The sequence below is a fragment of the Nuphar pumila genome, chromosome 16 (genome assembly GCF_984573655.1).
Source record: "Nuphar pumila chromosome 16, dmNupPumi1.hap1.1, whole genome shotgun sequence".
NCBI lineage: Eukaryota > Viridiplantae > Streptophyta > Magnoliopsida > Nymphaeales > Nymphaeaceae > Nuphar > Nuphar pumila.
Window position 1 is genome coordinate 7,234,822 of NC_143264.1, and position 26,502 is coordinate 7,261,323.

The window sequence follows — 26,502 nt, forward strand, 5'->3', positions numbered from 1 at the left end:
ACCCTACCCCTGTAAAACCTAGGATTTAAAAAAAATGGGTCGGACCCGGGTCGGGTTGGGTCTGGACCCGACCCAGACCCAAACTGGATACCCCACCGGGGGGGTTTATAAAGCAACAGAGGGGTTAGGGTTTTCTCCCTCCCCACCTCTGCCGCCTGCCCTGGTCTCTACTCCTGTCCGACCTCCAGCCGTCGGCCAGCCGATAGCCTACCCTCGCCCCTGTGCTCGTCCCTCTCCCTCTCTCTGTTACCCTCTCCTCCCCCTCAGTTTCCCTCCCTCTCGAGCTCCCTCAGTCACTGGAACACCGACGAGCCCCACCGCTCGTTTCTCCCTCTCTCTCACGACGTTTTTTTGACAGCCGACCCCCCTCCCGTGGGCACCCGGTTCGTCGGCGACTTCAACGCCCTCTGCGGGCTTCTCAGGTAAACCCCCCTTCCCCCGAGTCTTCTTCTCTCTTCTCCTTCTCCCTCGACCCTCCCGCAGGCACCCTGTTCACCGGCAAACTTGGGAGCATTTTTTTTTTTGGGGGGGGGGGGGGTCAAAAAATGGACACAAATGACCCTGGTTGCATTGACCACGCCCAGGGTCCCGTTGACCGCACCGGATACCGCACCCGCATCGTGTCGACGCGGGTGTGGCACCCAGTTTAGGTTAAATGTGATAATCCTATGGTAAAGTTGTAGTATCTTAACCATGGGCTATCTTTCTTATTGGATAATCAAGCAGCAGGGCATAGGCCCCCCTGTATTCATTAATATTTAATAAAGTTGCACAATTACAAACATCCACCGTTGGCATGGTACAAGACATCCATCACCCCTCAAGCTTCTTGGATATCACGACTATGTTTCAGCAGTCCTTTTTGTGTCTCTTCTCTTCCTCATTAAATACACTAAATGGGATAGGATAAAATAGAATGAACCTATTAATTCCAAGATAAACCAACAAATTAATAAGCAGACACACACTTGGAAGCAAATTATTGATATCATATTCCTCAAAAGAACCAACTCATTTATACAGTTCCAGACAGATTTCCCAACGTCCTCTTCACTTCCAGCTCTAATCCTGGGAACTATAAAAAATCATTTTTTTGAACACACACAGCACATAATCTCGCGATTTTCTATAAAATGCAGAACTATGTGTTGGCAAAATAACATAGACCAAATACCTGACCAGTCCATTATCAAAAAATAAAATTACCAGATCAGTCTCCCGATGATTCAACCCAAGATCAGGGACCCACCAAACCTTTTCCATTGTCCAGACTCCAAACATATACTATTTCTTGCGGCACTTTTCACCTACAGTACATTCACTGTAGTTAAATGAATGTTGACAAACCAAGGCAGCATCAAATATGGATTATACCATCAATCATGATCTGTGTGCATACTAGGAAAGAAAGAAAAGACAACAAAAATTATATAGTAGACTTCCCGAATAATGATAGAAGATTTCAAACAAAGCTTTCTGAATTGTTTCTTTCATCAGTGCAAACATAAATTCATTGTGCAGTATATCAGCACCAAGTCGCTGTTTGCAACACCAAAGTCTAAAAGGATTTCTTTTGTGCAGATCACCCATCCGAATTCAGATGTCAAATGCAGATTCATATAAGGGTAGGAGAAATTTCCTGGCCAGATGTATTTAACAAAATATTAATGGTGTTTTTTCCAGATATTGAATAAAAAACTACTTTTCCGAGTGAAGAAAAGAAAAAGAAAAGGAAACTGTAGAAATGAAGTAACTGGTAAGAAACAACTTTACATGCATGATGTTCATCAACTACATCTTGTTTTAATTGTCACCGATCCAGTGATGTATTTGAAATAATGTGTTTTTGTATAATTTTGAGAAAAAATGTGAAAATGTTTTTTCTGTTGTTGGTTTAAAAACTCCTTGCGGTTTTTCGACAGAAAACACTGATTTTTAAAGCTCTACCTAGAAAAATCCTAGACAAGATATTATCAAGATCAATGATGGTGACTGAAGCTTTAGTAAATCAAAATTGAAAGAAAATTACCTGCTAATCAAAGCAATCCATGAAGCAGCTAGGCTTTAGGATCCAGTAACTTTATTTGGTGGATCAATGTCACTGCTCTAATCTGAAACCACCATTATCCAATTCAAGAAACTGCTAAATCATGTTGTTTGCCAGGATGTTGAAGTCTCGCTAGCAAATCTTTGCATGAAATGTTAGTGTTTCTCTTTGCAAAGATTGGAAGCAAGTCTTTCAAGTTGGAATGCTCATCATCTCTACAAATATAATTCAAGATAGTTGTGATCATTTTGACATCAAGAATGATGTCCTTTGCTGCCATTTGATGGAGCAGGTCAATAACTCTCTCTGTTTCACCCAGTGCTCCGAAACCCTTGACCAGAGAATCATATATAACCACATCTGGACTATAACCCTTTGAAAGCATATTTTCAAACAATGCAGTGGCTTCATGCAATTTTCCAACTTTGGCGTACCAGTTTATTAAGATTGAATAAGTAACATTATCAGGAACTAAACCCTTTCCAATCATATCTCCAAGCAACTCTTCTGCATTTTGAAGGTCCCCTTCTCTGCGTGCTCCATCTAATAGAGTGTTGAAAGATATGATATCAGGCTCACACCCGTCCTCGTTCATTTTGTGATATAAGCTCACTGCTTCCTGGAAACAACGTCCCTTGCACAAGGCTGACATCAATGTGTTATAATCAAAGCGTGTGGGACTGTGATCATGATCTCTCATTCCATAGAAAAGTCTTTTTGCAGTGCCAATCTTTCCATTTTTGCACAAACCATCTATCGTTACACTGTAAGTAACAGCATCTGGCTTGAGTCCCATGTCAATCATGTTTTGTTGAAGCTTCATCGCCTCCTCTGCATTGCCTATCTTGTATAACCCATCAATCAATATGTTAAAAGTCACAACATTGTGGAGGTTCTCTCTCTCAACCATCTTAGCAAAAATTTCCATAGCTTCATAGATCCGGCCTTCTTTGCATAACCTGTGGATCAGTGTATTATAAGTCACCGCATCTGGTCTAACACATGAACAATCAGCAGAACTTGCTTGAAGAATTTTGTCAAAGAGTTCCTTTGCTTCATCAACTTTGTGTACATCACAAAGTCCAACCATCAATGTGTTATATGTCACCACATCAGGATTTCTTCCTCTATCAATCATTCTATTAAGAAGCCTAATGGCATCAGACATCTGACCTTCCTTACAGAGTCCATTAATCAAAACATTATATGTCACTACACTTGGTTCCATTCCTTTCTGCAACATTTCATCAACCAACTCCATGGCTCTATCCACCCTTCCATCTTTACATAGCGCGTTGAGAAGACCCGTATATGTAACAATATCAGGATTGAGATCCTGTCTAACCAAGCTATCATACATTTCTATTGCCTTCTTCCAGTTGCCAACCTTACAAAAACCATGAATCAAACTCGTATAAATCACAACATTAGGAGATATCCTCTTCTCATGCATCTCGCCGAATAGTTCCATAGCCTTCTTAACATCGCCTCTCTTACAGAAACCATTTATAAGCGGACAATACACGAAAACATCAGGATTAAGGCCTTTCTCACACATCTCCACTAACAAGCCCAAAGCTTCATCAAATCTACCATTTTTACAAAGACCATCAATGATAATCGCGTAAGTAGCAACATTAGGACAACAGTTATGCTTCCCCATTTCAATCAGCATCCCGAACGCCTCGTCCAATTTCACCAATTTACACAACCCATTCATAACAACATTAAAAGTTACAACATCACGGCAAATTCCCACTCTCCCCATGTCCCTAAACAACTCCATCGCCTTCGAGTTCCGCCGCTCCTTGAACAAGCATTTAATCAAAATATTCAAAGAATGAACCTTAAACTCATACCCATGTTTCAAAATCAACCCAGTTACTCCGAACGCGAATTCGGGCTTGTGGGTGTTGCAGAAACATATAAGAATCGAGTTCATAGTCACGTAATCGGGCGAAATCGATGCTCTGGCCATGTTTCTATGCACCAAGAGTGCGGTTTCGTACTTACTCGACTTCATTAACGCATCGAGAAGAATGTTACAAGTAACAACCGAGGGTTTTGATGCAGAAGAGAGCGCAGAATCGAAGAGGGAGACGGCTTCTTCGAGCAGGAAATTGGGTTTGCAGAGAGATCTGAGACGATGGTTGATGCCCATAAGATGGGTTTCTTCGGAATTGGTTCTAGAAACGTTGCCAAATGCAGAAGAGCAACGATGAGAGAGTTTGATCAATTGAGAATAGAGATTCTTACAGTGAGAGTGCAAGCGACAGCGGTTGATGATAACCTCTGTGAGTGCCATCGCCGCTGCACCAGCGAAGCAAAGACGAGGCCATTGCAGTGGTGCGGGGAGAAAAGGATACAGACTACAGAACTACAAACTGTGAGAACAAGGAGAGAGTTCAGGTGTCATCTGGTTTTGAAATAACGTATTATTAACCCATCAAAAAAAAAACAAAAAACAAAACGTATTCTTCACGACATTTTCCAAAGGATGCATAATTAAACAAATTGTCATTAATTTAATGATAAATAAAGTACTCCCCTTTCTCTTTTTGACAGAGATTGAGTGATCAGTAATCCTCCCGTTAAAACCAATATCTATCACAGCAACACCAAACTCCCAGGGTGATTGATTGAGTCCAACAATGACCGCCACAAAAACCAAATGGTGAGGAAACATAGGCTTCCGCCCGAAGCTCTCTATTAAAAGGAATACCTCCTTAATTAGGTAGGTAATTATTCTAAATGATTCTCAAAGGGGTTTGGCCTAGTGGGATAGTGGGATGGGGTCTAGGCCGCTAGGTAGGCGATCTAAGTTCAAATCCCATGGGTGTCATCTCCTATGCAAGCCAGTGTTGGGACTCTTCAGGGGTAAGGGATAAGCCCCCACGGACGTTGCCAAGACAGAAAGTACAGCAGCCAGAGCCAGCACGGCTAGGTCTCTGATCCTAAAGGTGGCGGTCATGACTTGACTCTGTTACACTCATATGACAGCTTGTTGGGGACCCCTACCAGAACAACAGCCGCCCCATGTGGCAGAAGGATTCGATCATGGGCCTTCAGATTGACACAGGAACCCACTTACCACATAGGATACCAGCTCGGTGGTCAGCTTGTTGGGCTCTTAAAAATATGCTTGGTGAGCCAATTTTATAAGCTACTCGCTTAAATTATCATACCTAGTACAAAGAAAGAGTGATTGGCTTTGCCCGTATAGGACCCATGTGTATGTGTGTTTGTGTGTGCGCGCGCCTGTGTGTGTGCATTTGTTGTATCTACATGCATAAATTATCGTACCAAGCACAAAGGAAGAGTGTTTAGCATTGCCTGTATTAGCATTTCTGCGTGTGTGTGTGTGTGTGTGTGTGTGTTTGAGTGCATTTGTTGTGTCACTCGTGCTGCATAATATTGTATAGAAACGTGTTGATGGCATATTGGCTTCACCATTTGCAATCATCAAGACTGGCTTATTGGGGCTGGATGTTTCACGGAGTATAGTAGATTGGAGGATAGGGAATGGTGTGCATGGAGCACGATTCCCCTTTCAATCAATCAAAACAATAAAATTGTCGTGGAGAGTGGACGGTTGGATTTAGTTCACAGTGTGAGGGAAGTGTTGGGAGAGGGAACAACAGAGAATTCCCCCTGAATCTTCTGTCCATTTTGTATAGTTTTTTTTATAGAATACTGGTTAAAAGATCCTTTTAAATCCGATGTTTTGCCCATACATCTAGCGAAGTTAGCTAGATCAAGGATGCAAAAATCCTGAAAAGATCATCCCCATGACTGGCACCCTCATATTGAGGAGAGATAGCTCTTGCACTATTCTGTTATGTTTTGAATAATCCAGTAGGGGGGTAGTCCGCACACACACACACGCCAATGGTCGGGAAACTTGGGGAGGCAATTCCTGCGTAGAAGCCTAAGCAAGGTCAGGCCATAAAGTTTCATGTACCTGAGAATGAGACCATAAGCTTGACAAGTTCCCAGTGCAGCTAGGTGCCCGACCCAGGCCCAGCTTCATGTAAAATATACCTTAGCATCACACACCTGACGACCATAACAATAAGAATTAGGAGTGACCCCTTCCACTCTATACATGAAAGCAATTGATAGGTGGAATTTGTAGATGATCCTTTAGCTAATTCTTTTTTACCGTATTCTTATTCAAAATCAAATAGTGTGGAAAGGTAAACATTTACTTTTTAGCTTCTCTCGATAGTAGCATACTTTTTATTTTTAGTAGAGGAACATAGAGAACATTACTTTAATTTTTGATAAGTGTGAATATATCTGCCTTTGGTTTACGAATAAAAATATCAATAAATCTCGGATATACAAAAGAATGGCGTCTCCTAAGCACACAAGGAAATGTGTATGAAAGTGAAGTAGAGTGCTGGTCCAAAAGCTTCCCCAATTGCAATATCGAGGCACTTCTGAGAACTGAATCAACCTGCTGTATTGAAATAATTATTGACAGTGTTACAGGAAACTTTACAGAACCAAGCAAAGTTTAAACTTTCATTACAACAATGATGACAAAAGAGTTAAGCATCCAATGAATGGCTAGAACAAATATGTATGTAGTTAATATGTAATTTTCTGCTTCATAACGACAAAAATCAATGCAGTGAATTTTAAATGACTCAGTGCTATGGTTGAGACCAATTACAGAAGAAACACAAACCAAGGTTTCAGCATTGCAGCTGCTTGTACAATTCTTCAAAATCAAAACATTTGCCGACTGTGCTGCCAAAAAGAGACCCCTTTTAACAATCTTCTTAGCATACTGGGATCAACTGGAGCCACAGGTGATTTGTTTCAAGCCTGCTGTCTACAACCCCCGGCCCCCACAATCCTCATCATAATTGAAATCATGGTGGCATCTAATGGACTGGGTCTTCACTCTTGATCAATCAGGATGACCAATTATAGAATTTAAGAAAAGGACAGCTGAAAATCGGTGCTACCTTTGGTGGAAAGTTTCAGTAAACCAATGAAAATGATGTGAAAACAGATGTATTTCATTAATAGTTAGGGTGTGTACTGTAAGTTACGTTTTGTCAAACTGCTAAAAGGAGATGTTTTAATGAACACTGGGATTTGATGCCAAATTATATGCCAAAGAGAAAACAATTGGAGAAACAGGGTAAGTGTAGAACTGCATCCTCCACCATGAATGGCTGTCTAAATGGATTCATTTGGATCTGCACGAAGCAATCATGGTTAGAACTTGGAAGAAGTAAATCAATTGCAACCACTCTGAAAATTAACTGACAAATCATTCGAATAGGATGATAAGACATACAGGCAGTGATAATGAACGGCCAGTTATGGTGCTTATACAGCATGCAGCAAGATGTGCTGCTTCTTCACAATAATCGGAAAATATGGCTGGCATATTCATCTCCCTTAGTAGTTCCTGCAAAGAAGACAATTTGGAAGACCTTGGTAAGGCATCTGACATGAAAACAGTATAAGTGGAAAGTTTTATAAAAAAAAGATCATCACCTTTTCCCCCCTCCACAGGCCAACAAATTGAAGACTTGCTAGAGCAAACATTATTTATATGGAATGAAATTTCATGGCAAGATTACTCCATGACTTTATATATATTATATATGTATATAGTAGGGGGTAGCTGCTTACTCCAATCCGTGGCTACTGCCAGCATACCAGGCTTTTAACGGGTTGTTTTCATGTTTTTCTCATATCTGACTGTAGACATGTTCTACATGCTTGATTTTATAGGAATGGACTCATGGATCGTCCGACTCCAACACATGGGTAGTCTTTTCTAAGGTTTGAAAATCAACACTATAAAAATTTCATAAATATTCAAGCTTAAAAATTCATGTTTTTTCATTGAAAAACATATTTCAGGTGTTGTTTTCTAGCAAATCGACTATGTCGAACACATCTGCGGGGTCAGGTTCACCACTAAAACCCCCGTTCGCTTGCGGTAGGCACCTACTACCCTCTCTCTCTCTCTCTCACTATATATATATATATATATAGTGAATGAAATATGCTAAATGGGTTTTTTGGCCTTTCCAGTGCTTCTTTCGTACTCGGCATGGTCGATTTACTAGGAATCGATGACCAGACCACGTGGTTTCGATGAAAAAAAATGATATTTGGAGCCTCAAAAATTTACAGACTTTGGACCGTTGATTTTTCAAATCTTATAAAAATCCATCAATACATTGGGATCAAACGCTCCAAGAGCTTATCCCTATACAATCTAGTACGTAGATCACATCAGTATGGTCGGAATTTAAAAATAAAACAAAAAAAGCTCAAAAACCCCATTTGGCATGTTTCCCTCCTATGTCCCAGGGACTTGGCATAGAGGCCACCGCACCCGCGTCGACGTGATGAAACACGGGTGCGGGTGTGGATGCAGCACCCAGTGCGGTCAATGTGACCCAGGGTGTGGTCAACCCGCACCCATGATTATTTTTGTTCAAAATAGACTCGATCAACTTTGACAGCTTCTATTTTAGTACATTAAAAAAAGAAAGAAGCTCGATAATACTTCGAGAATGGAATACCTCGAGCCCCCCCCCCCCAAAGGGTACCTGTGAAAAAATGCATCACGTGGGAAATTTAAAAATATTTAAAGTTTTGTCCCATCTATAAAGTTTTGAAAGTTTGAAACGTTGTGCATTAAATGCTCTAAGCCACGTACATTCTTTTACTGTTTTTACAACGCTTTGTCATAAAAAGTTGAACCATGTACATTCTTTTATACTTTTTACAGAGTTTTGTCATAAATGCATTATTAAAAAAAGTGAAAACTGTATTGGAATGAATTTTTGTATTAAATGGGGAAAACTGAGTAGGTCGGATTTTATATTAAATGTACTTCTGTATTAAATGGGGAGAACTGAGTAGGTCGGATTTTATATTAAATGTACTTCTGTATTAAATGGGGAGAACCGAGTAGGTCAGATTTTTATATTAAATGCATTAATAAAAAAGTGAAAATTGCATTGGAATGGACTTCTGTATTAAATGTATATAGATTCAAATCTGATTAAGCAATACTTCTGAATTTTTTATTATTTTTGGTGAAAAACAGATTTTTTCATTGGAAGCTTGCTTTATGGATAAGTTTTATATATACATATATTAAAATATTAAAAAATTACGTATATATTAAAATATATATATACCCTCCCGCACTCAAGTTTTTTTAGAGTGCCATATCGCCGCACCCGCACCTATGTGACATAGTTTCCCTCACTATATATATATATAGGGAATATATTTGTTGCAATTGATTGCAAATACAATCGACTTAGCAAAGTGGCAGAACCCCTTTTTTCTCACATCTAACACCATAGATGTGATCTACATGTTTTATTTAGTGGGAACCGGATTTTGGATCGCCAGAGTTTGACCTTTATACAAGTTTTTCTGGCTATCTAAAAATCAACGGCTATGAATGCATCGATTTTTTTGATTCATAAAAACATAGTTTTTCATAAAAAAAAACAAGGTTGCCAGACTAGAAAGCGGAAGCAGAAAACAATACAGGAAGCGGAAGCGAGAAGCGATGCATATTAAAATGTATAGGAAGCCGGAAGCGAGGAATTAAAAAAAGAAATATAAGAATTGAATGGGAATTAAAATGAAATATAAATAAAAACTAAAATAAAAGTGACAAATATTAAATTTCATGTTTTTTAGTGTAAGAATTAAATTTTTAACAAAATCTAAAAATGATGACTACCAATTTAGAGGAAGCAAATGGAAGTGAGTGAGAAGAGTGAGAGAAAATATTTAAAAAACAGGAAAAGTTAAGTAAGAGAACATATAAGAAGAATAGATGAAGCATGTGGAAAGCATAGGAGAAGTGTGGGGGAATCGAGGTTCTCATCAAGTTTCGGAAGCGATGAGTATCGCGCTTCCGAAGCGTGTTTCCGGAAAACGAGCTTCCCACCTATCTAAGAAGATTCAGATAACTCGGTGCTGAATAAATCTATGAGATTAGATTGTTTCAAAACAACTCGCACCATAAGATTCCAACTCGATTGTAGGTACAATCAATATATATATATATATATATATATATATATATATATATATATATATATATATATATATATAAGCTAGTAGATTTAGAAATAGCATGATGGTTTCATGCATTAATCATCACCAACAAGAGAATTTTAGTGCAGTTATAAAGAGCATAGTCTAAAAGATGCCATACATTTCCAACATATATAACTAAAAGGTATATGTATTATGCTTATAAAAGTATGTAGACACCTCTGGTCGTGATCATGGTGGTGACAATTAAAGTATATAATCATCATAGCATTTTAAAATTTGTTGGGGGCAAAAAAGGTGAACTTGTTAATCTCAAGAAAGGCCATCAAAGTTAACATCCAAAGAGCGCATGTGTGTGTGTGTGTTCGTACACACACGCATGTGCGTGGTTGCACGTGTGCATGTGTATAATATCATTCTTTACATTACTTGTTAGTAAAAGCAATGAACAACATACATGGATTAAATATCTTAAATCCAAGTATAGCACGTTTTGGGTCTTCAATGGCAGGTAACTGTCAGCTAAATATCCTGGACATGGAATAATGAATAACTTTGAATATCTTAAATCAAGTATATCATGTGTCATTGGAAAATGAAAACTTCTTGCAAGATTCTCATAACAAATGGAAAAATTCATCTTAAGAAGAAGTCATAAGCAAATGGCAACCATTCCTAACAAGATATTAAAATTCCTAGTGTTCCTCGATAACAGAATTCCAAAAATCAAATCCTAAAACATATATCCCAGAAATTAGATAAGAATTTATCATAGTCATCAGGATCAGTCTCGACTCTCAACAATTGCTCAGTGAGGCATACCTTGGGAGAACCTAAAAATAATCTTTCTTGGGAAACTTGAAAATAGTTTGCAATTCTGGGAAAGAGTTAAAAATTGAGAAGTAGAAAAAGGAAATTTTCAATGTTGACATTTTGAAGATATAAAGGTAGGAACATGTGCAGACAACAACAACAACAACTACGCCTTCATCCCAAAACAATTGGGGTCGGCGATATGAATCAAAAAAGAAAATCATTCTGGGTCTTCCACATGAATCCTTCTCCTCCAATCATTTCTATCCAATGCCATGTCCTCGATGAGGTTCAAAACATTCATATCCTTTCCTATCATCTCCATCCATGTCTTCCTAGGCCTACCCCGACCTCTTTTAACTAATATATTTTCCCATTTCTCCATCCTTCTAACTGGAGCATCATTAGGCCTTCGACGAATATGTCCAAACCACCGTAAACGATTCTCTCTCATCTTATTTTCAATGGGTGCAACGCCTACCTTCTTACGTATATCCTCGTTCCGAATCTTATCTTTTATTGTATTTTCACACATTCATCTAAGCATACGCATCTCAGCTACACTCATTTTTTGAATATGATGTCTCTTGGCAGCCCAACATTCCGTACCATATAGTAAAGCGGGCCTAATAGTCATCCTATAAAACTTTCCCTTCAACCACAATGGCATTCTACAATCGCACAGCACTCCAGTTGCACTTTTCCATTTCATCCACCCAACCTTTATCCTATGATTTACATCTCCATCAATTTCGCCATACTTTTGAATGATAGATTCCAAATATTTGAAACAATCATCCACCGGTATTTCTTGCTCACCAAGCTTCACTACACTCCCATCACTACTTCGTTGTTTACTAAACCGACATTTCATATATTCTGTCTTACTCTTACTCAACTTAAAACCTCTTGCTTCCAATGTCTGTCTTCATAATTCTAACTTAGCATTAACCCCAGCTCCAGACTCATCAATCAAAACAATATCATCAGCAAACAACATACACCACGACACATTTTCTTAAATCGATCCCGTAAGCTCATTCATCACTATAGCAAATAGGAAAGGGCTTAAAGCAGATCCTTGATGTAACCCAACCGTTATAAGAAAATTGGTTGTCACCCCTCCACAAGTGCGGACATTGGTTACTACTCCCTCATACATATCTTTAATTATACTAATGTACTTGAGAGAAACACATTTCTTCATCATTGTCCACCAGAGAACGTCCCTAGGTACTCTATCGTATGCCTTCTCCAAATCAATAAAAACCATATGCAAATCTTTGTTTCTCTCTCTATATCTCTCAATAAGTTGTCTAAGAAGATGTATAGCTTTCATAGTTGATCTTCTAGGCATAAAACCAAATTGATTCTCCGATATCATGACAATCTTCCTCAACCTAGACTCAATCACCCTCTCCCAAAGTTTCATGGTATGACTCATGAGTTTTATACCACGATAGTTTGTGCAATCTTGTATATCACCCTTATTCTTATATAGAGGCACCATAGTACTCTTCCTCCACTCATTAGGCATCTTATTTGTCCGCCAAATCTTGTTAAAAAGATTTGTCAACCATTCTAATCCTATTGAGATGTGCAAACAAAAAAAGAAAAAATCTACAATATTATTTCAATTAAAATTTCAGAAACTTTAAAATGTCATGATATTGATGTAAAATTATCATGGTTGATTAATGCTTATTATTTTAAAGGCATTGCAATATAGCATCTTTACTATTTTCCATCCAAATCTCATGATAACAATGTGATACGTTTAAAATATGAGAGGTAATTGTGATTGTGCAAATGGTTTTGCTGTGATATCAATGAAATTTTGAAATAAAGATAGTGAGTGATAAAAACATACGATTGTTGGCATCCAGCTAGCATAAGCAGCAATACCAGCATTTGCAGCAATAATGTAATGAGGGAAAGAATCCTGCCAAGGTACCAGGAAACAAGAATTTTATGAATAAATAGCTGAAAAAAGTAAAACAGTGTTAGCTGAACAGAACATAAGAAATGCAAGTTTCTACTAATGTAACTTCCAATGCTGATAATTTTGTTCCATAGTCTTCTTCTTTATCCTCCAATGGGGGTACCCCCAGCTTGACTATCAGGAAAAAAAAAGGTCTTCGTCTTAACCTATAGAGGTGTATGCCTCATGTTTCTCTCTACAGAGAGAAAAGCAACAATGTCTTATGGAAAATGAAAAAGGGGACAAGTCACAGCATAGCTTCTTGCTTCCAGCCCCATGCAAGTCCCACATTGTATTTTTTGTTATAGACAATCATATTAGTGATCATGCATATCATTTTGTTGTTTTAAGTTCACGGAAAGTATAGTATGTCCAAATGAGCTAATGCTATCTGCAGTTTACGAGACCTGCTGGATTATCTAACGATTTTACATTTCTTTCTACTTCCAGATATATGTGAAAGCCAGTAATCAATAATGGCAGATGTTTTCATATGCAGTTGAATTAGTCAAAACTGAAGAATGTAAAGATAAAAAGGAAATGTCAAACCTTCACTACATCTTTGAAACGATCATGATAAAGACCTCTCCAAAGTCGCAACTTTACTTTGCAATTGTTTGGACCACTGGCTTCATTCTCACCCAAGACCTTGCAAGTGCAGTCCTCATCAGCACACTGAGGATAGCTGCTGATGATAATATGTTCACCATCCCTATTGGTACACAGTCCATAAAGTGGAAGAATTTTAATGACAACCACTAACATCAAAGCATAAGAGAACATTGAAGTTATAATTAACCCTTTATCCAAGAAATATGATAGTAGAAAGAAGAATCAACTAGAAGAATTATAAATACAAGCATATAAAAAGTCATGTACATGAAGAAGTCTTACCACCAAAGGATATACGGTATCCAGACTCACAAGCACAAGCAAAGAACTAAAAGTCAAATAAGCATGTTACCTAAGCGCAGAACAATCATTCCTCTTAACCAACTGCAATGTGGTGATTTGCCTTTATTTAAATGTGATGCATTTATATGCTTAGAGATTAGAATTATACACATTTAAGAAAAAATCAACTGTGTTTAGCATTTTAATAACAAGGCAATAACTCAACTGTTTATGATCTTTAGATGGATTATTTACTTATAAATGGGCATTAATAAGTACATTTGATTAATACGATGTGTAACCTTAGTCTGCATTACATCAATGGAGAAAATGTATGCTCCAACTCAGAGTCACCGGAAGCTTCTTAGGTAGGTGGGAAGCATGCTTCTCGGAAACTCGCTTCAGAAGCACAATACTCCTCGCTTCTGAAACTTCATGGGAATCTCGATTCCCCCATGCTTCTTCTATGCTTTCCACATGCATGGTCTATGCTTCCTTTATGCCTTTCTCACATTTTTTTTCATGTTTTTCATGTATTTGCTCTCACGCTTCCACTCACTTCCCATGTACTTTCTCTAAATTGGTAAGCATTATTGTTAGATTTTAACAAAAAATTAACTCTTTTACTGAAAGATCATGAAATATAAGAATAATCAATTTTATTTTATTTTTATTTGCTTCTTGTTCGACTCCTATTCAATTACCATATTGCTTCATTTTTTATTCCTATTTCACTTTCAAATTGGTATTAGGTTTGGATATTATTAATATAGTATTAGGTTTGGATATTATTAATATTATTAGTGTTTATGCACCTCAAGTAGGTTTAGATGATTCCATTAAGCATCAATTTTGGGAAGATTTAGATGGAGTAGTACAAGGGATATCTTATGGAGAAAGGCTTTTCATCGGCGATGACCTTAATGGGCATGTAGCATTAGTAGGGATGGATTTGAGAGTATCTATGGAGGCTATGGTATAGGAGAAAGAAACGAAAGTGGAGACAGGATTTTAGATTTTGGTTTGTCCTATGATATGATCTTAGCAAACACTTGGTTTAGGAAGAGGGAGTCTCACCTAGTAACATTTAAAAGTGGGGTTAATACGAGTCAGATAGATTTTTTCCTACTTAGAAAGAGAGATAGGGGTTGTTGCATCGATTGTAAGGTTATACCAGGAGAAAGTGTAGCTACACAACATAGAGTCTTAATTTTAGATCTTAGAATTAGACAATGCCGCAAAAGGGATAGACATAGGATAGATCCTAAAATTAAGTGGTGGGTACTGAAAGGAGTTAAACAAGGAATGTTTGTAGAGCAGGTAGTTAAGGAAGCTGATCGGTGTCTCGAGGAGGATTCAGAATCAATGTGGAATAAGATAGCGGGTGGCATGAGAAAGGTGGCTAAGGAGGTATTGGGTGAGTCTAAAGGCGGTGCACCGCTAGGTAAGGATACATCGTGGTGGAACGAGGATGTCAAATTAGCTATTAAGGTTAAAAGAGAGTGTTATAATGAGAATTTGGAGAAGTATATGATAACAAAGAAGGAAGCTAAAAAAGTAGTTCGGAACGCGAGGGATAAGGTATATAAGGAGGTTTATGACAAGCTGGATACCAAAGAGGGCGAGAAGGATATTTATAGGCTTGCAAAGATGAGAGATAGGAAATCGAGGGATCTGGGTATGGTTAGATGTATCAAAGATGAAACGCAAAGGGTTTTAGTCAAAGATGAGGAGATTAAGGAGAGATGAAAAGATTATTTTGATAAGCTATTTAATGAAAGACATGCTCAAGATCTTGGAGACTTCTCGATTCCTTTTCATGAGATGAATCGTGACTTCATGCGCAAGATTCAAAAAAAAGAAATTGCTGAAGAAAATGAAATCAAGAAGGGCAGTTGGCCCAGATGGTATACCTATCGAGGCTTGGAAATGCTTGGGAGAAAAAGGTTTAGAATGGTTGACAAATCTTTTTAACAAGATTTGGCAGACAAATAAGATGCCTAATGAGTGGAGGAAGAGTACTTTGGTGCCTCTATATAAGAATAAGGGTGATATACAAGATTGCACAAACTATCGTGGTATAAAACTCATGAGTCATACTATGAAACTTTGGGAGAGGGTGATTGAGTCTAGGTTGAAGAAGGTTGTCATGATATCGGAGAATCAATTTGGTTTTATGCCTGGAAAATCAACTATGAAAGCTATACATCTTCTTAGACAACTTATTGAGAGAAATAGAGAGAGAAACAAAGATTTGCATATGGTTTTTATTGATTTGGAGAACGCATACGATAGAGTACCTAGGGACGTTCTCTGGTGGACAATGATGAAGAAAGGTGTTTCTCTCAAGTACATTAGTATAATTAAGGATATGTATGAAGGAGTAGTAACCAATGTCCGCACTTGTGGAGGGGTGACAACCAATTTTCCTATAACGGTTGGGTTACATCAAGGATATGCTCTAAGCCCTTTCCTATTTGCTATAGTGATGGATGAGCTTACGAGATCAATTCAAGAAAATGTGTCGTGGTGTATGTTGTTTGCTGATGATATTGTTTTGATTGATGAGTCTAGAGCTGGGGTTAATGCTAAGTTAGAATTATGGAGCCAGACATTGGAAGCAAGAGGTTTTAAGTTGAATAAGAGTAAGACAGAATACATGGAATGTCGGTTTAGTAAGCAACAAAGTAGTGATGGGAGTGTAGTGAAGCTTGGTGACCAAGAAATACCGGTGGATGATTGTTTCAAATATTTGTGATCTATCATTTAAAAGTATGAAGAAATTGATGGAGATGTAAATCATAGGATAAAGGTTGGGTGGATGAAATGGAAAAGTGCAACTGCAGTGTTGTGCGATCGTAGAATGCCATTGCGGTTGAAGGGAAAGTTTTATAGGACGACTATCAGGCCCGCTTTACTATATGGTACGGAATGTTGGGCTGCCAAGAAACATCATATTCAAAAAATGAGTGTAGCTGAGATGCGTATGCTGAGATGGATGTGTGGAAATACAATAAAAGATAAGATTCGAAACGAGGAGATACGTAAGAAGGTAGGCGTTGCACCCATTGAAAATAAGATGAGAGAGAATCGTTTACGGTGGTTTGGACATATTCGGCGAAGGCCTAATGATGCTCCAGTTAGAAGGATGGAGAAATGGAAAAATATATTAGTTAAAAGAGGTCGAGGTAGGCCTAGGAAGACATGGACGGAGGTGATAGGAAAGGATATGAATGCTTTGAACCTCACGAGGACATGGCATTGGATAGAAATGATTGGAGGAGAAGGATTCATGTGGAAGACCCAGAATGATTTTCTTTTTTGGTTCATATCGCTGACCCCAATTGTTTTGGGATGAAGGCGTAGTTGTTGTTGTTTGTTGTTGTTGTTGTATTACACTTTCAAATTGATACTTCGCTTCCTGCTTCTTATACATTTTAAAATGCCTCGCTTCTTGCTTCCGCTTCCTGTATCGTTTCCCGCTTCCGCTTCCTAATTTGGCAACCTTGCTCCAACTTCCAAGACAAGGTCTACAATTATTTTCTCTCATTTGTTGAGCAACTGAAAACATTTTATGCTTAAAAGGTAAGTCAGATGACAAGATATCACCCACCAAGATACAAATAAGGGAGTGTAAAAGAAGACAGGACACTCTGATCAGGCTCTGTGGTGAGAAGACCATGCCATGCAGCAAAAGTCATCCCACATGATATCCAACCCATGTTCTAACCTCCAGTTATACAAACCCATGTAAAAACAAACTGTGATTGGTAAATAACCATGCCTATCTAAAACTAAGTGACAACAAATAACCATTGAACTCAGAAAGCTAGACTGCTTCTCAGTAAAAAAAGAAACATGTTGGGTGATAGCTTAAGAACAAATTTTGGTAACCTGAGAGCAGATTCTCCTTATTTAAAAGACAACAAGATACGTGGTATTAATAACTTTCAATAAAATGCATAATAAATTATATGGAAAGCTACTTGAAACATTGCAAGAGATATATGACTAGTCACTGGATGAAAAAGACGCATATAATGTGCATAAGAAGCATACGTTCCACCATATAGCAATATAATAAATAACCACTTGACAATAACCTTAAATGAAAGTTCGTAAGGTAATCAACCTATAATTATGTAACCAAAAATATACTTCGTTATTCAATGATGGACACATCTGAGGAAAGGTTTCAGCAAAAGACCTATTATGAGGTACTGCAGGTCCGACTAGTTCTATGAGCACCTGAACACCAGGAAAGAGTCCACGTAACTCCCCAAAAGCTGGAAGTTGATACAGCTCCTTTTCAGGTCCTTGAAGAAATTATCATAAGCAGGCATAAGGACCACACCCATAAAACAAAAAGGATAAAGGATCTCAAATCATTAAAAAAGTCATATCTACGCTAAATCATTTTATACTTGATAATTGGATAAGTACCTAAATAATGTATCCGTAACTCTCCACCAGTTCCAGGAAAAGTTCCACGAGAAGCAAGGTGAATTCCATAGTATATGCTAAGTGGCTGCAATACAATTTTCACAAAATGATGAAAGAACCATTGTGACATATTGAAGAAAAGAGGAAATAAAGAAACAGCTATATAAGTACCCACAAGAATGATTATTACAGAACCAAAGAAAGTGGTGACCAAAAACGAAGCAGGCACATACACACAAGATCGAGAAAAGCAACAAGAAATACAATAGCAACAAAAATGGCAGTAGTAACATGGTTAAAAAGCAGATGACATGATACCCAGTGCAGTAGCAAGGCCACAGGTGAACAAAGTGGAAGACACCTCCACTGGTAATATTCCTTCCAACTACTTAAAATCTTTGGCAAATCATTACTTGGATCTGCATGATAACCACAAAATCATAGTATCATTCCCCAAAGCAAACATCAGGAATTAAATAGGATATGAAAAGGGAAATACCGGTGCATGGGCATAATGCATGTGGGAGATGCCAATGATCATTTCTCCTGAAAATATTAAATTGAAAATCAAATGGAAGAAACCACTGAATATTTTCTAATATGTTAAGTAAAAATATTTTACTTATTCTTTAGCAAAATAGTGCCAGTCTACAACATACACAAATATCTCGCATCCTTTTCTAGAAAACAGGCCATCAGGTGTCTAATTCGCAGGTCAAAGAAAAAAATGCTTTATTAATAAGGTGAACATTTAGTAATCAGTCACACCATAAAACTGGGTGAACTAATATAATGTACATGTACTGAAGGATGTTTCTGTGGGTGGTGTCAAACAGTAAAAAATACTTACATCAACAAAATCAAGATGAAATGTAAAATGGGGAAGAAATGCAATGATAATACATACAAACCTCAAGAACAAATATAAAAAGAACTCTATCGGAAGATGATTAGGAACAAAGAAGACAAACCCAAGATACAAATGAAATAATTTCCTTCTGATATCCCTATTTAATTCAGGTAATATGATAACTCCTTGTGAAAATGTTCTCCCAGATCGGTTGAAAAACTTCCATCCATTTGTTTGATGTATTGGGAGACATATAAGCATTATAAAATACTGTGCATGAACACTTAATACTATATGCTAGCATATATCATGGAATCTGAATTACATAATTAGATTTGGAAAGCACACAGAAAAAAATCAACTTTCATGAACATAAGAAATAGGTACATCCAACCCTTTATATTCACCTTCATAAATTGAATGACAGCAATAAACTGCAAGCAAGTCAAAAGCCGCCAGTTGCTTACAATTTCCAGATAATTTAAGAGAAAAAAAAACTACTATAAACTAGTTTGGACAGAAAACAGCGAGGAAGAAACCATGTGTAATGGATGGTGACATCCCAGCCAGTTTCTCTACAGTTTGGTAATGCAATGCTGGTGGTCAAAGAAAGGTTGCTGAGTCTGTCAAACAAAACCCAAAACTAACCCATCACCTTCTGTTTGGCACCCATCCAAAAAAGCACGGATCCACTGACCTATATCCACAGAAAGGGCCAAAATTGGTAAAGAAGAAGATCATTCTCTCAAGAGAGCACCCCCCACACTTGCTTAAAAGATAACAACCATATAGGCATATAAATAAGTACATAAACATGAGAGAGAGAGAGAGACCATGAAAAATCAGAAAAAACTACTGTCGCCTCACAGCTGCATTCATACGTCCACATTCCAGCTTTGTGAAGGCCTCTTGACTTCAAAAAGGAACACCTGGTAACCTTCTTCCTAGACACCTAAGATAACACCAAATATAAGATTTAGATCAAAGATGCATTATTCATCAAGTTCAGATGGAAGGCATGTATCTTAGATCACTAACTGTACCATAGAGTAACACAAATCATGTGCAGTGGTGTTCCAACCAAATGATTTGGTCATCATTTAGGCTTGGTCAGAAGCATATGAGTATATGACTTAGCAACAAAAGCCACAAGAAAATATTTTTTTTTCAAACACATAACTAGAAGAACAAACACCGTTTTGAGATAGAAGTAGTGCAATGCACAAACACACACACACATATCTATGTATATACAGAAACATGAAGACTGCCCAGATGCAGAAAATAACTAGACTCAAGTAACTTTTGTGACACTTTTTATCCATTTTTCATAAGAACAAAGCTATTTTATGACAAATAAGTTTGGTGCATAAAAATCTTCCACAAACACATAGACATCATAATAACAACACAAAGAAAATGGAGATTGTTAATCACTTGCAAACATCTGCAATACAAAGAACTATTACCACACAAAATCTTTAATTATGAAATTCGTGGCCACTGAAATAAACAAAGAACTTATACCTGAGATGTGACTTCATCAGAAAATGTAAATGGGAACTCAACCAATACATCTACGGGTCTCATTTGTTTCTCCAATCTTGCACATTCTTCTTTGTGCTCTCTCCAGTGAGAAACCTGAGGAAAGAACCTTGTATCAGCACATGCATATAGTTGAATTGAAATGCATAAATTACAAAATGTAGCTAAACAAAATCAACAATATAGAGGATAAAAAGAGTTTGTGCAAATCCAACTCTAGCCCCCTTTTTTGAATAAACACAAGTCAAATATCATGATGTAGAAGGTCACAAAAAAAATGTTGAAAATTGGACATAACTGATGATTACCTCAGTTGCTATGTGAAGTCAAAGCTTGGGTCAATCCAAGGGTCAGAATGCCCCAAGGGGTTTGGCACAGTGGAAGGGGCCCTGGCCACTAGACGGGTGGTCAGGGTTCCATTCCCATGAGTGTCAACCCCTTGCATTAATGAAGGCAAAGACAAGCCTTGCTCAGCCGAAGCTTGACAACTCCCTGGGGGCAAGGGGTGTGACACGGGTTTACACTGTCGGGACAGCAACAGTAAGTACAGCAGGCTTAGATAGTGCAACTAGGTCTCTGATTCTGAGGTTGGTTTCCCCATACTGCATGGAAAAAAATCCAAGAGTCAGAATAGTAAGGAGAGATTTTGGTTTGGCTAAAGACCCGGTAGACTTGGTTTGACCAACGACCCATGAAGATAACACTAGATTTCACCGACGACCCAAGCAAATCAAACAAGAATCGACTTGGTCTTGCTGGGTCCAAATGAGTCAACCCATTCTTGTTGAATTATATCAATTGGGTTTAGTTTTCTTCAATACTCTTATTTTGGAGTAAAAAATACAACATTTTAGAGATGAAGGGCAAGTTTGCAACACCCTGTGAAAGTGAGATCTTCTCAAGATTTTTGTTAAGATATATATACTTATATGTATATATAAACCGGAATACCCATCAGGGATATTCCGGCCATTTCAATTGTAATAGGCATCAGCCCATTAGGGGTTGACTATGTATTTTCCTTTATTTTATTTTTGTACTTTTTTTCTTTTTGATAAAGGTGTTGGGGCATCTCCAACTAGCTCTTGGAGTTGCTCCCAAGGTCACATAGATCACAAATGTGACTGTTAGGAGCAGCCCAACAACTAGTTGGGCTGCTCCCTTGTGGTCCCTTGTATTATAAATAGGGCTCTAAGGCCCATGTATTTTTTACTCTTCAAGAAAGCACTTCTATGCAATACAAGAATATTTTTGACCCTTGTGTGGGTGGTGTAGCTTGATCAATAAGTGTTTTTCTTAATTGATTGTATTCGTGCAAGTCCATAAGTGATGTCTCTTCATATTTGGTCCATTTCATTACATGGTATCAGAGCTTTGGTGATGTTGAGGTATTATTCATTTGGATAATATCAAGAGAAGGATCGTGAGCTTGGTGGAGCATCAGTTAGTGGATCATTGCATCGGGAAACACACTATTAAAGAGCTCCTAAACAAATCTTGTGTTATCTTCCTTTCTCTCTCTCTCTCCTTATTGTAAAACATAAAGAATGAAAAAGAAGTAATTGTCTCCATTCCCGTGCGACTCAATGATACAAACTATGTGATGTGGGCATCCATAGTGAAGCACAAAATATGGAAAAAGGATCTATGGGGTTTAGTTGATGGTACCGAAAGAGAGCCTAAACTCATTCTTATTGAAATTGAGAATGAAAAGGAAGTAGCTTTTCAAGAAGAAGAGATGTCTAAGGTCGTTTTCGATTATGAAGAGAAATGGAAAAAATGGAGGATGAGTCTCTTAAAATATGATTGTACATATATATATATAGATAGATAGATAGATAGATAGATAGATCATGACACATACACATATATATATATATATATAATTTACATATATATATATATATGTATATGTGTCTATCTACATATATAAATACATAATACCCACTAGGGGTAAAATAGTCTTTTCACCCCCATTCACGCCATGTACATTTTTCTCTATTTCTTTTTCTTTTTTCTTTTTCCTTTTTCCTTTTTCCTTTTTCCTTTTACCTTGAAAATGCCACCCCTTGAGGGACGTTGGAGCCTCCAACGATCACATTTGTGACCGTCCAAGGGTTCTCTTTTTGTGCCTATAAATAAAGGGGTTCTCCCCCATTGTATGTATGCTTCTTTGAAGCCCTCTTGAGTGGAATATATTTTTTCACTTCATTTTGTGTGTTTCTACCACTTTTGTGGTTTGTTGTATTTTTGCCCATTAGTGGCTACTTGTGTATGTATGTGTTTTGCTCTTGGAGATATCGCTTCCCTCATTTGGCACTTCATTACATGGTATCAGAGCAAGGTTAAGGAAGCTTCATCGGGATCTCACTTGACAAGTAATATTTATCCCAGAGTTACCGGAAGCGCCTAGGCAAAAGGGGAAGCGCGCTTCGGAAGCGCGAAACGTCGCGCTTTCGAAGCGTGAGGGGAAGCGTCCCCCTTTTTTGGGAAGCGCGCTTCCCTTTTATGGGAAGCGCGTCCCCCTTTTATGGGAAACGCGCTTCCCATAAATGGGAAGCGCGCTTCCCCCACGCTTCCCCCACGTTTCCCCCACGCTTCCCCCACGCTTCCCCCTCGCTTCCCCCTCGCTTCCCCATTTTTTCATTTTTTTTCGCTTCCCCTCGCTTCCGGTTCGCTTCCTAGGTCGCTTCCGGTTCGCTTCCTAGGTCGTTTCCGAGACGGTTCGGAATTTTCTTCTAAGTGGTCCCACGCTTCCCCGCTTCCTAAATTTTTTAAAGTGCCTCGCTTCCCGCTCCCGCTTCCCGTATCGCTTCCCGCTCCCGCTTCCTCGACTGGTAACTCTGATTTATCCTCTCTCTTGCCTTTAAATCTTTGTTTTTTAATATGGCCGACAAGGATGCAAAAATCGATCTCTCATTCAAATTAAATGAGACCAATTACCGAATGTGGGTGGCCGCTATGGAGAATAACCTCAAAGGTAAAAAAACTTTGGGGGTATGTGTGTGGGACCATTCCGGAACCTCAATTGAAATTAACTAAGTTTGAAGGTGACGAGGAAAAAAATTTGAATGAAGAAGAAAAAGAGAAGGCTATTCTTGACTTCTCTTCAAAAATGGAGGATTGGGAAAGTGAGCATGCTAAAATTCTAGCATGGTTTATGAATAATGTGGATTTAAAGATTTGTGCAAATCTTGCAAAATTTAAGAAGGCCAATGAAGCTTGGTTCTTTACGAAAGGAATGTACGCACAAAGAGATCTTGCTAGGCATTTCTTTTTACAAGAAAAGGTGAGAGAAACCAAGCAAGGTGATATGAGTATTAGGGAGTATTATAGTGCCCTATCTTCTTTATGGGATGAACTTGTTCTTCTTGAACCTCAATGGGAAGGTAATGCTATTGCCATGAGACAAGAGCAAATGGAGAAAGAAAGATTCTTTCAATTTATTCATAGGCTTCGTCCCGAATTCGAGCAACTTAAAGGATCCCTACTTCATAGGGCTTCTACTCCTCTAAGTGATATTTTGGCCAACTTATGTCAAGAAGAAACTCGTTTGGCCTTGAAAAGAGATGTTGATGAAGTTCATGCCGTATCTAGACCCGGCAATAATGTTAGGTCATATAAACCACCCCACTTTTGGAAAAATAATGGTGGTGGAGGAAGAAAGGTTATTTGTCATCATTGTAATGAACCGGGTCATATTCGCCCGGATTGCCCTAAATTCAAAATGAAGGTTGCTTCCGTTGGTGAAATTCCTCTGAATACTAATGAAGATTCAAAGAAGGATGGAGACATAAAGGAGTCCATTGCGCATCTTACCGAAACTCTTCAACAATTCATAAAGATGAACTCCTCTACATCATCTTCTTTGTTTTCTACTTCCGGTGCCGCCATTTCCTCTTTTCCGAATATGACTTCTTGGATCCTTGACTCGAGTGCCTCCTTTCATATGACTTCAAATGCATCGCTTTTATCAAAACCAAGTCTTAACAAATTTAAATCATATGTTTCAACCACCGATGGAACATCCTTAGATGTTGAAGGCATTGGAAATCTTGAGAAAACTTTTGACCAAAACAAAGAATTTTTTGTTCCTAAAATCCGAATTATTCCAAAACTTAATTTAAATCTTTTTTCTGTTTCTCAAATTACCGATTTTGAATGTAATGTCTCTTTTCCACCTACTCATTGCTATGTGCAGGATCTCCGGTCCGGGAAGCGGATTGGGCAAGGCCATAGAAGAGGGGATCTTTACTATATGGATTTTTTGTCTTTGTCATCTAAATCAATTTGTAATCATCTTCAATCTAAAGATATTGAGACTTGGCATAAGAGGCTTGGACATCCTAGTATTTCCAAGTTGTATCTCTTTCCTTTTTTGGAAAAAATTTGTAATACAAATACATTTAAATGCAATGATTGTATTCTTGGAAAGATTCATTCGCTTTCGTATTCGATAGTAATTTTATGTCAAAAAGATCTTTTGAACTTATGCATTCCGATGTATGGGGGCCGGCATCCGTTATGTCCAAAGGGGGATATTCCTACTATGTTACCTTCATTAATGACTTTTCTAGATATACATGGGTATACGTTATTAAAAACAAATCCGATGTCTTCAATATTTTTAAAGAATTTCATGCTCTTATTCAAAATCAATTTCAACTCAATATAGCTATATTTAGATCCGATAATGGAGGGGAGTACATGTCTAGAGACTTTCAAAATTATTTTAAATCAAATGAAATTTTATATCAACGTTCTTGTCCTAAAACTCCGCAACAAAATGATCTTGCGGAAAGGAAACATAAACACTTAATTGAAACTACAAAAACACTTATTGTCTCAAAAAATGTACCTAAATTTTTTTGGGCCAAAGCTCTTCTTACCGCAACATATCTTATTAATCGTATGCCCTCCTCTTCATTAAAGAATGTATCACCTTTTGAAAATTTGTTCAAAATTACTCCCGATTTTAATAGACTAAGGATCTTTGGATGTAAATGCTTTGTGCTTATTTAAGGACAAGACAAATTATCACCAAATGCCCTTGAATGTGTATTCATTGGCTATGGTGAAAATAAAAAAGGTTATAGATGCTATGATCTTCAAAACAATAAACTCTATGTATCAAGAAATGTAAACATTCTTGGGGATCAAAATGGTTTTGATATTCATAGATCTAAAGAAGACATTGATTATTCCTTTCTATTTGATTTAGCTCCTAGAATTGAGTCCTTAGACACAAATATTTGTGATAATACTTGTGATGGGATTTTACATCATAATGACATACCTCAACATGATGAGATTTTTCAAAATGAAAACTCTAATGATTTAAATATATAAACTCGGCGGTTTGGAAATGAACATCAATCGGCTCTTGAAAGATATTCTCAAAACTTAGAAGAATCTAGTGATGACAACCAACCTAGAAGGTCTTCTCGTAATAGTAGGCTACCACAAAAATTTGTATCTTATGAATCTTTTTCACCCAATTATAGAACTTGCCTCATGATGATACATTTGTATCATGAACCTACCTCTTATAAAGAAGCTAAGGATCATCCTCATTGGATTGAAGCAATGAGAATTGAATTAGAGGCTCTTAACAAAGCCCAAACTTGGAGCATTATTCGTCAACCATTAGGAAAAAAGGCTATTGGGTGTAAATGGGTATATAAAGTCAAAATCAAATGTGACGGATCCCTTGAAAGATACAAAGCTCGTTTGGTTGCAAAAGGCTACGCCCAAGAATATGGGATAGATTATGAAAAGATCTTTGCTCCAGTTGCTAGAATGACTAGTGTACGAACGTTAATTGCCTTAGCCTCTATTAAACAATGGTTGATTTATCAACTTAAT

The 26,502-nt window shown here is 37.8% G+C and overlaps 2 protein-coding genes across 3 annotated transcripts in view; both read right to left on the reverse strand.

The window, feature by feature from the left end:
• Nucleotides 1-2,132: 2,132 nt before the first annotated feature.
• Nucleotides 2,133-4,352, reverse strand: LOC149812817 (uncharacterized). Its single transcript, XM_089992301.1, has one exon. It carries the CDS (start codon nucleotides 4,350-4,352, stop codon nucleotides 2,133-2,135), a length of 2,220 nt encoding a protein of 739 aa, XP_089848427.1.
• Nucleotides 4,353-6,546: 2,194 nt separating this feature from the next.
• LOC149812818 (zinc ion binding protein) overlaps nucleotides 6,547-26,502 on the reverse strand; it is a 40,757-nt gene continuing 20,801 nt past the window's right edge. Inside the window, exons 2-12 of one of the 2 annotated variants that reach the window (XM_089991328.1) lie at nucleotides 20,620-20,733; nucleotides 19,926-20,044; nucleotides 19,748-19,789; nucleotides 18,742-18,788; nucleotides 18,561-18,661; nucleotides 18,243-18,327; nucleotides 18,007-18,115; nucleotides 13,455-13,617; nucleotides 12,795-12,866; nucleotides 7,362-7,475; nucleotides 6,547-7,260 (exon numbers count right to left, since the gene is read on the reverse strand). In XM_089991328.1, the coding sequence (XP_089847454.1) occupies nucleotides 7,168-7,260; nucleotides 7,362-7,475; nucleotides 12,795-12,866; nucleotides 13,455-13,617; nucleotides 18,007-18,115; nucleotides 18,243-18,327; nucleotides 18,561-18,661; nucleotides 18,742-18,788; nucleotides 19,748-19,789; nucleotides 19,926-20,044; nucleotides 20,620-20,733 (1,059 nt within the window). In that variant the 3' untranslated portion in view covers nucleotides 6,547-7,167. The remainder of the gene's footprint in view (nucleotides 7,261-7,361; nucleotides 7,476-12,794; nucleotides 12,867-13,454; nucleotides 13,618-18,006; nucleotides 18,116-18,242; nucleotides 18,328-18,560; nucleotides 18,662-18,741; nucleotides 18,789-19,747; nucleotides 19,790-19,925; nucleotides 20,045-20,619; nucleotides 20,734-26,502) is intronic. The other variant, XM_089991329.1, reaches the window with a different exon arrangement.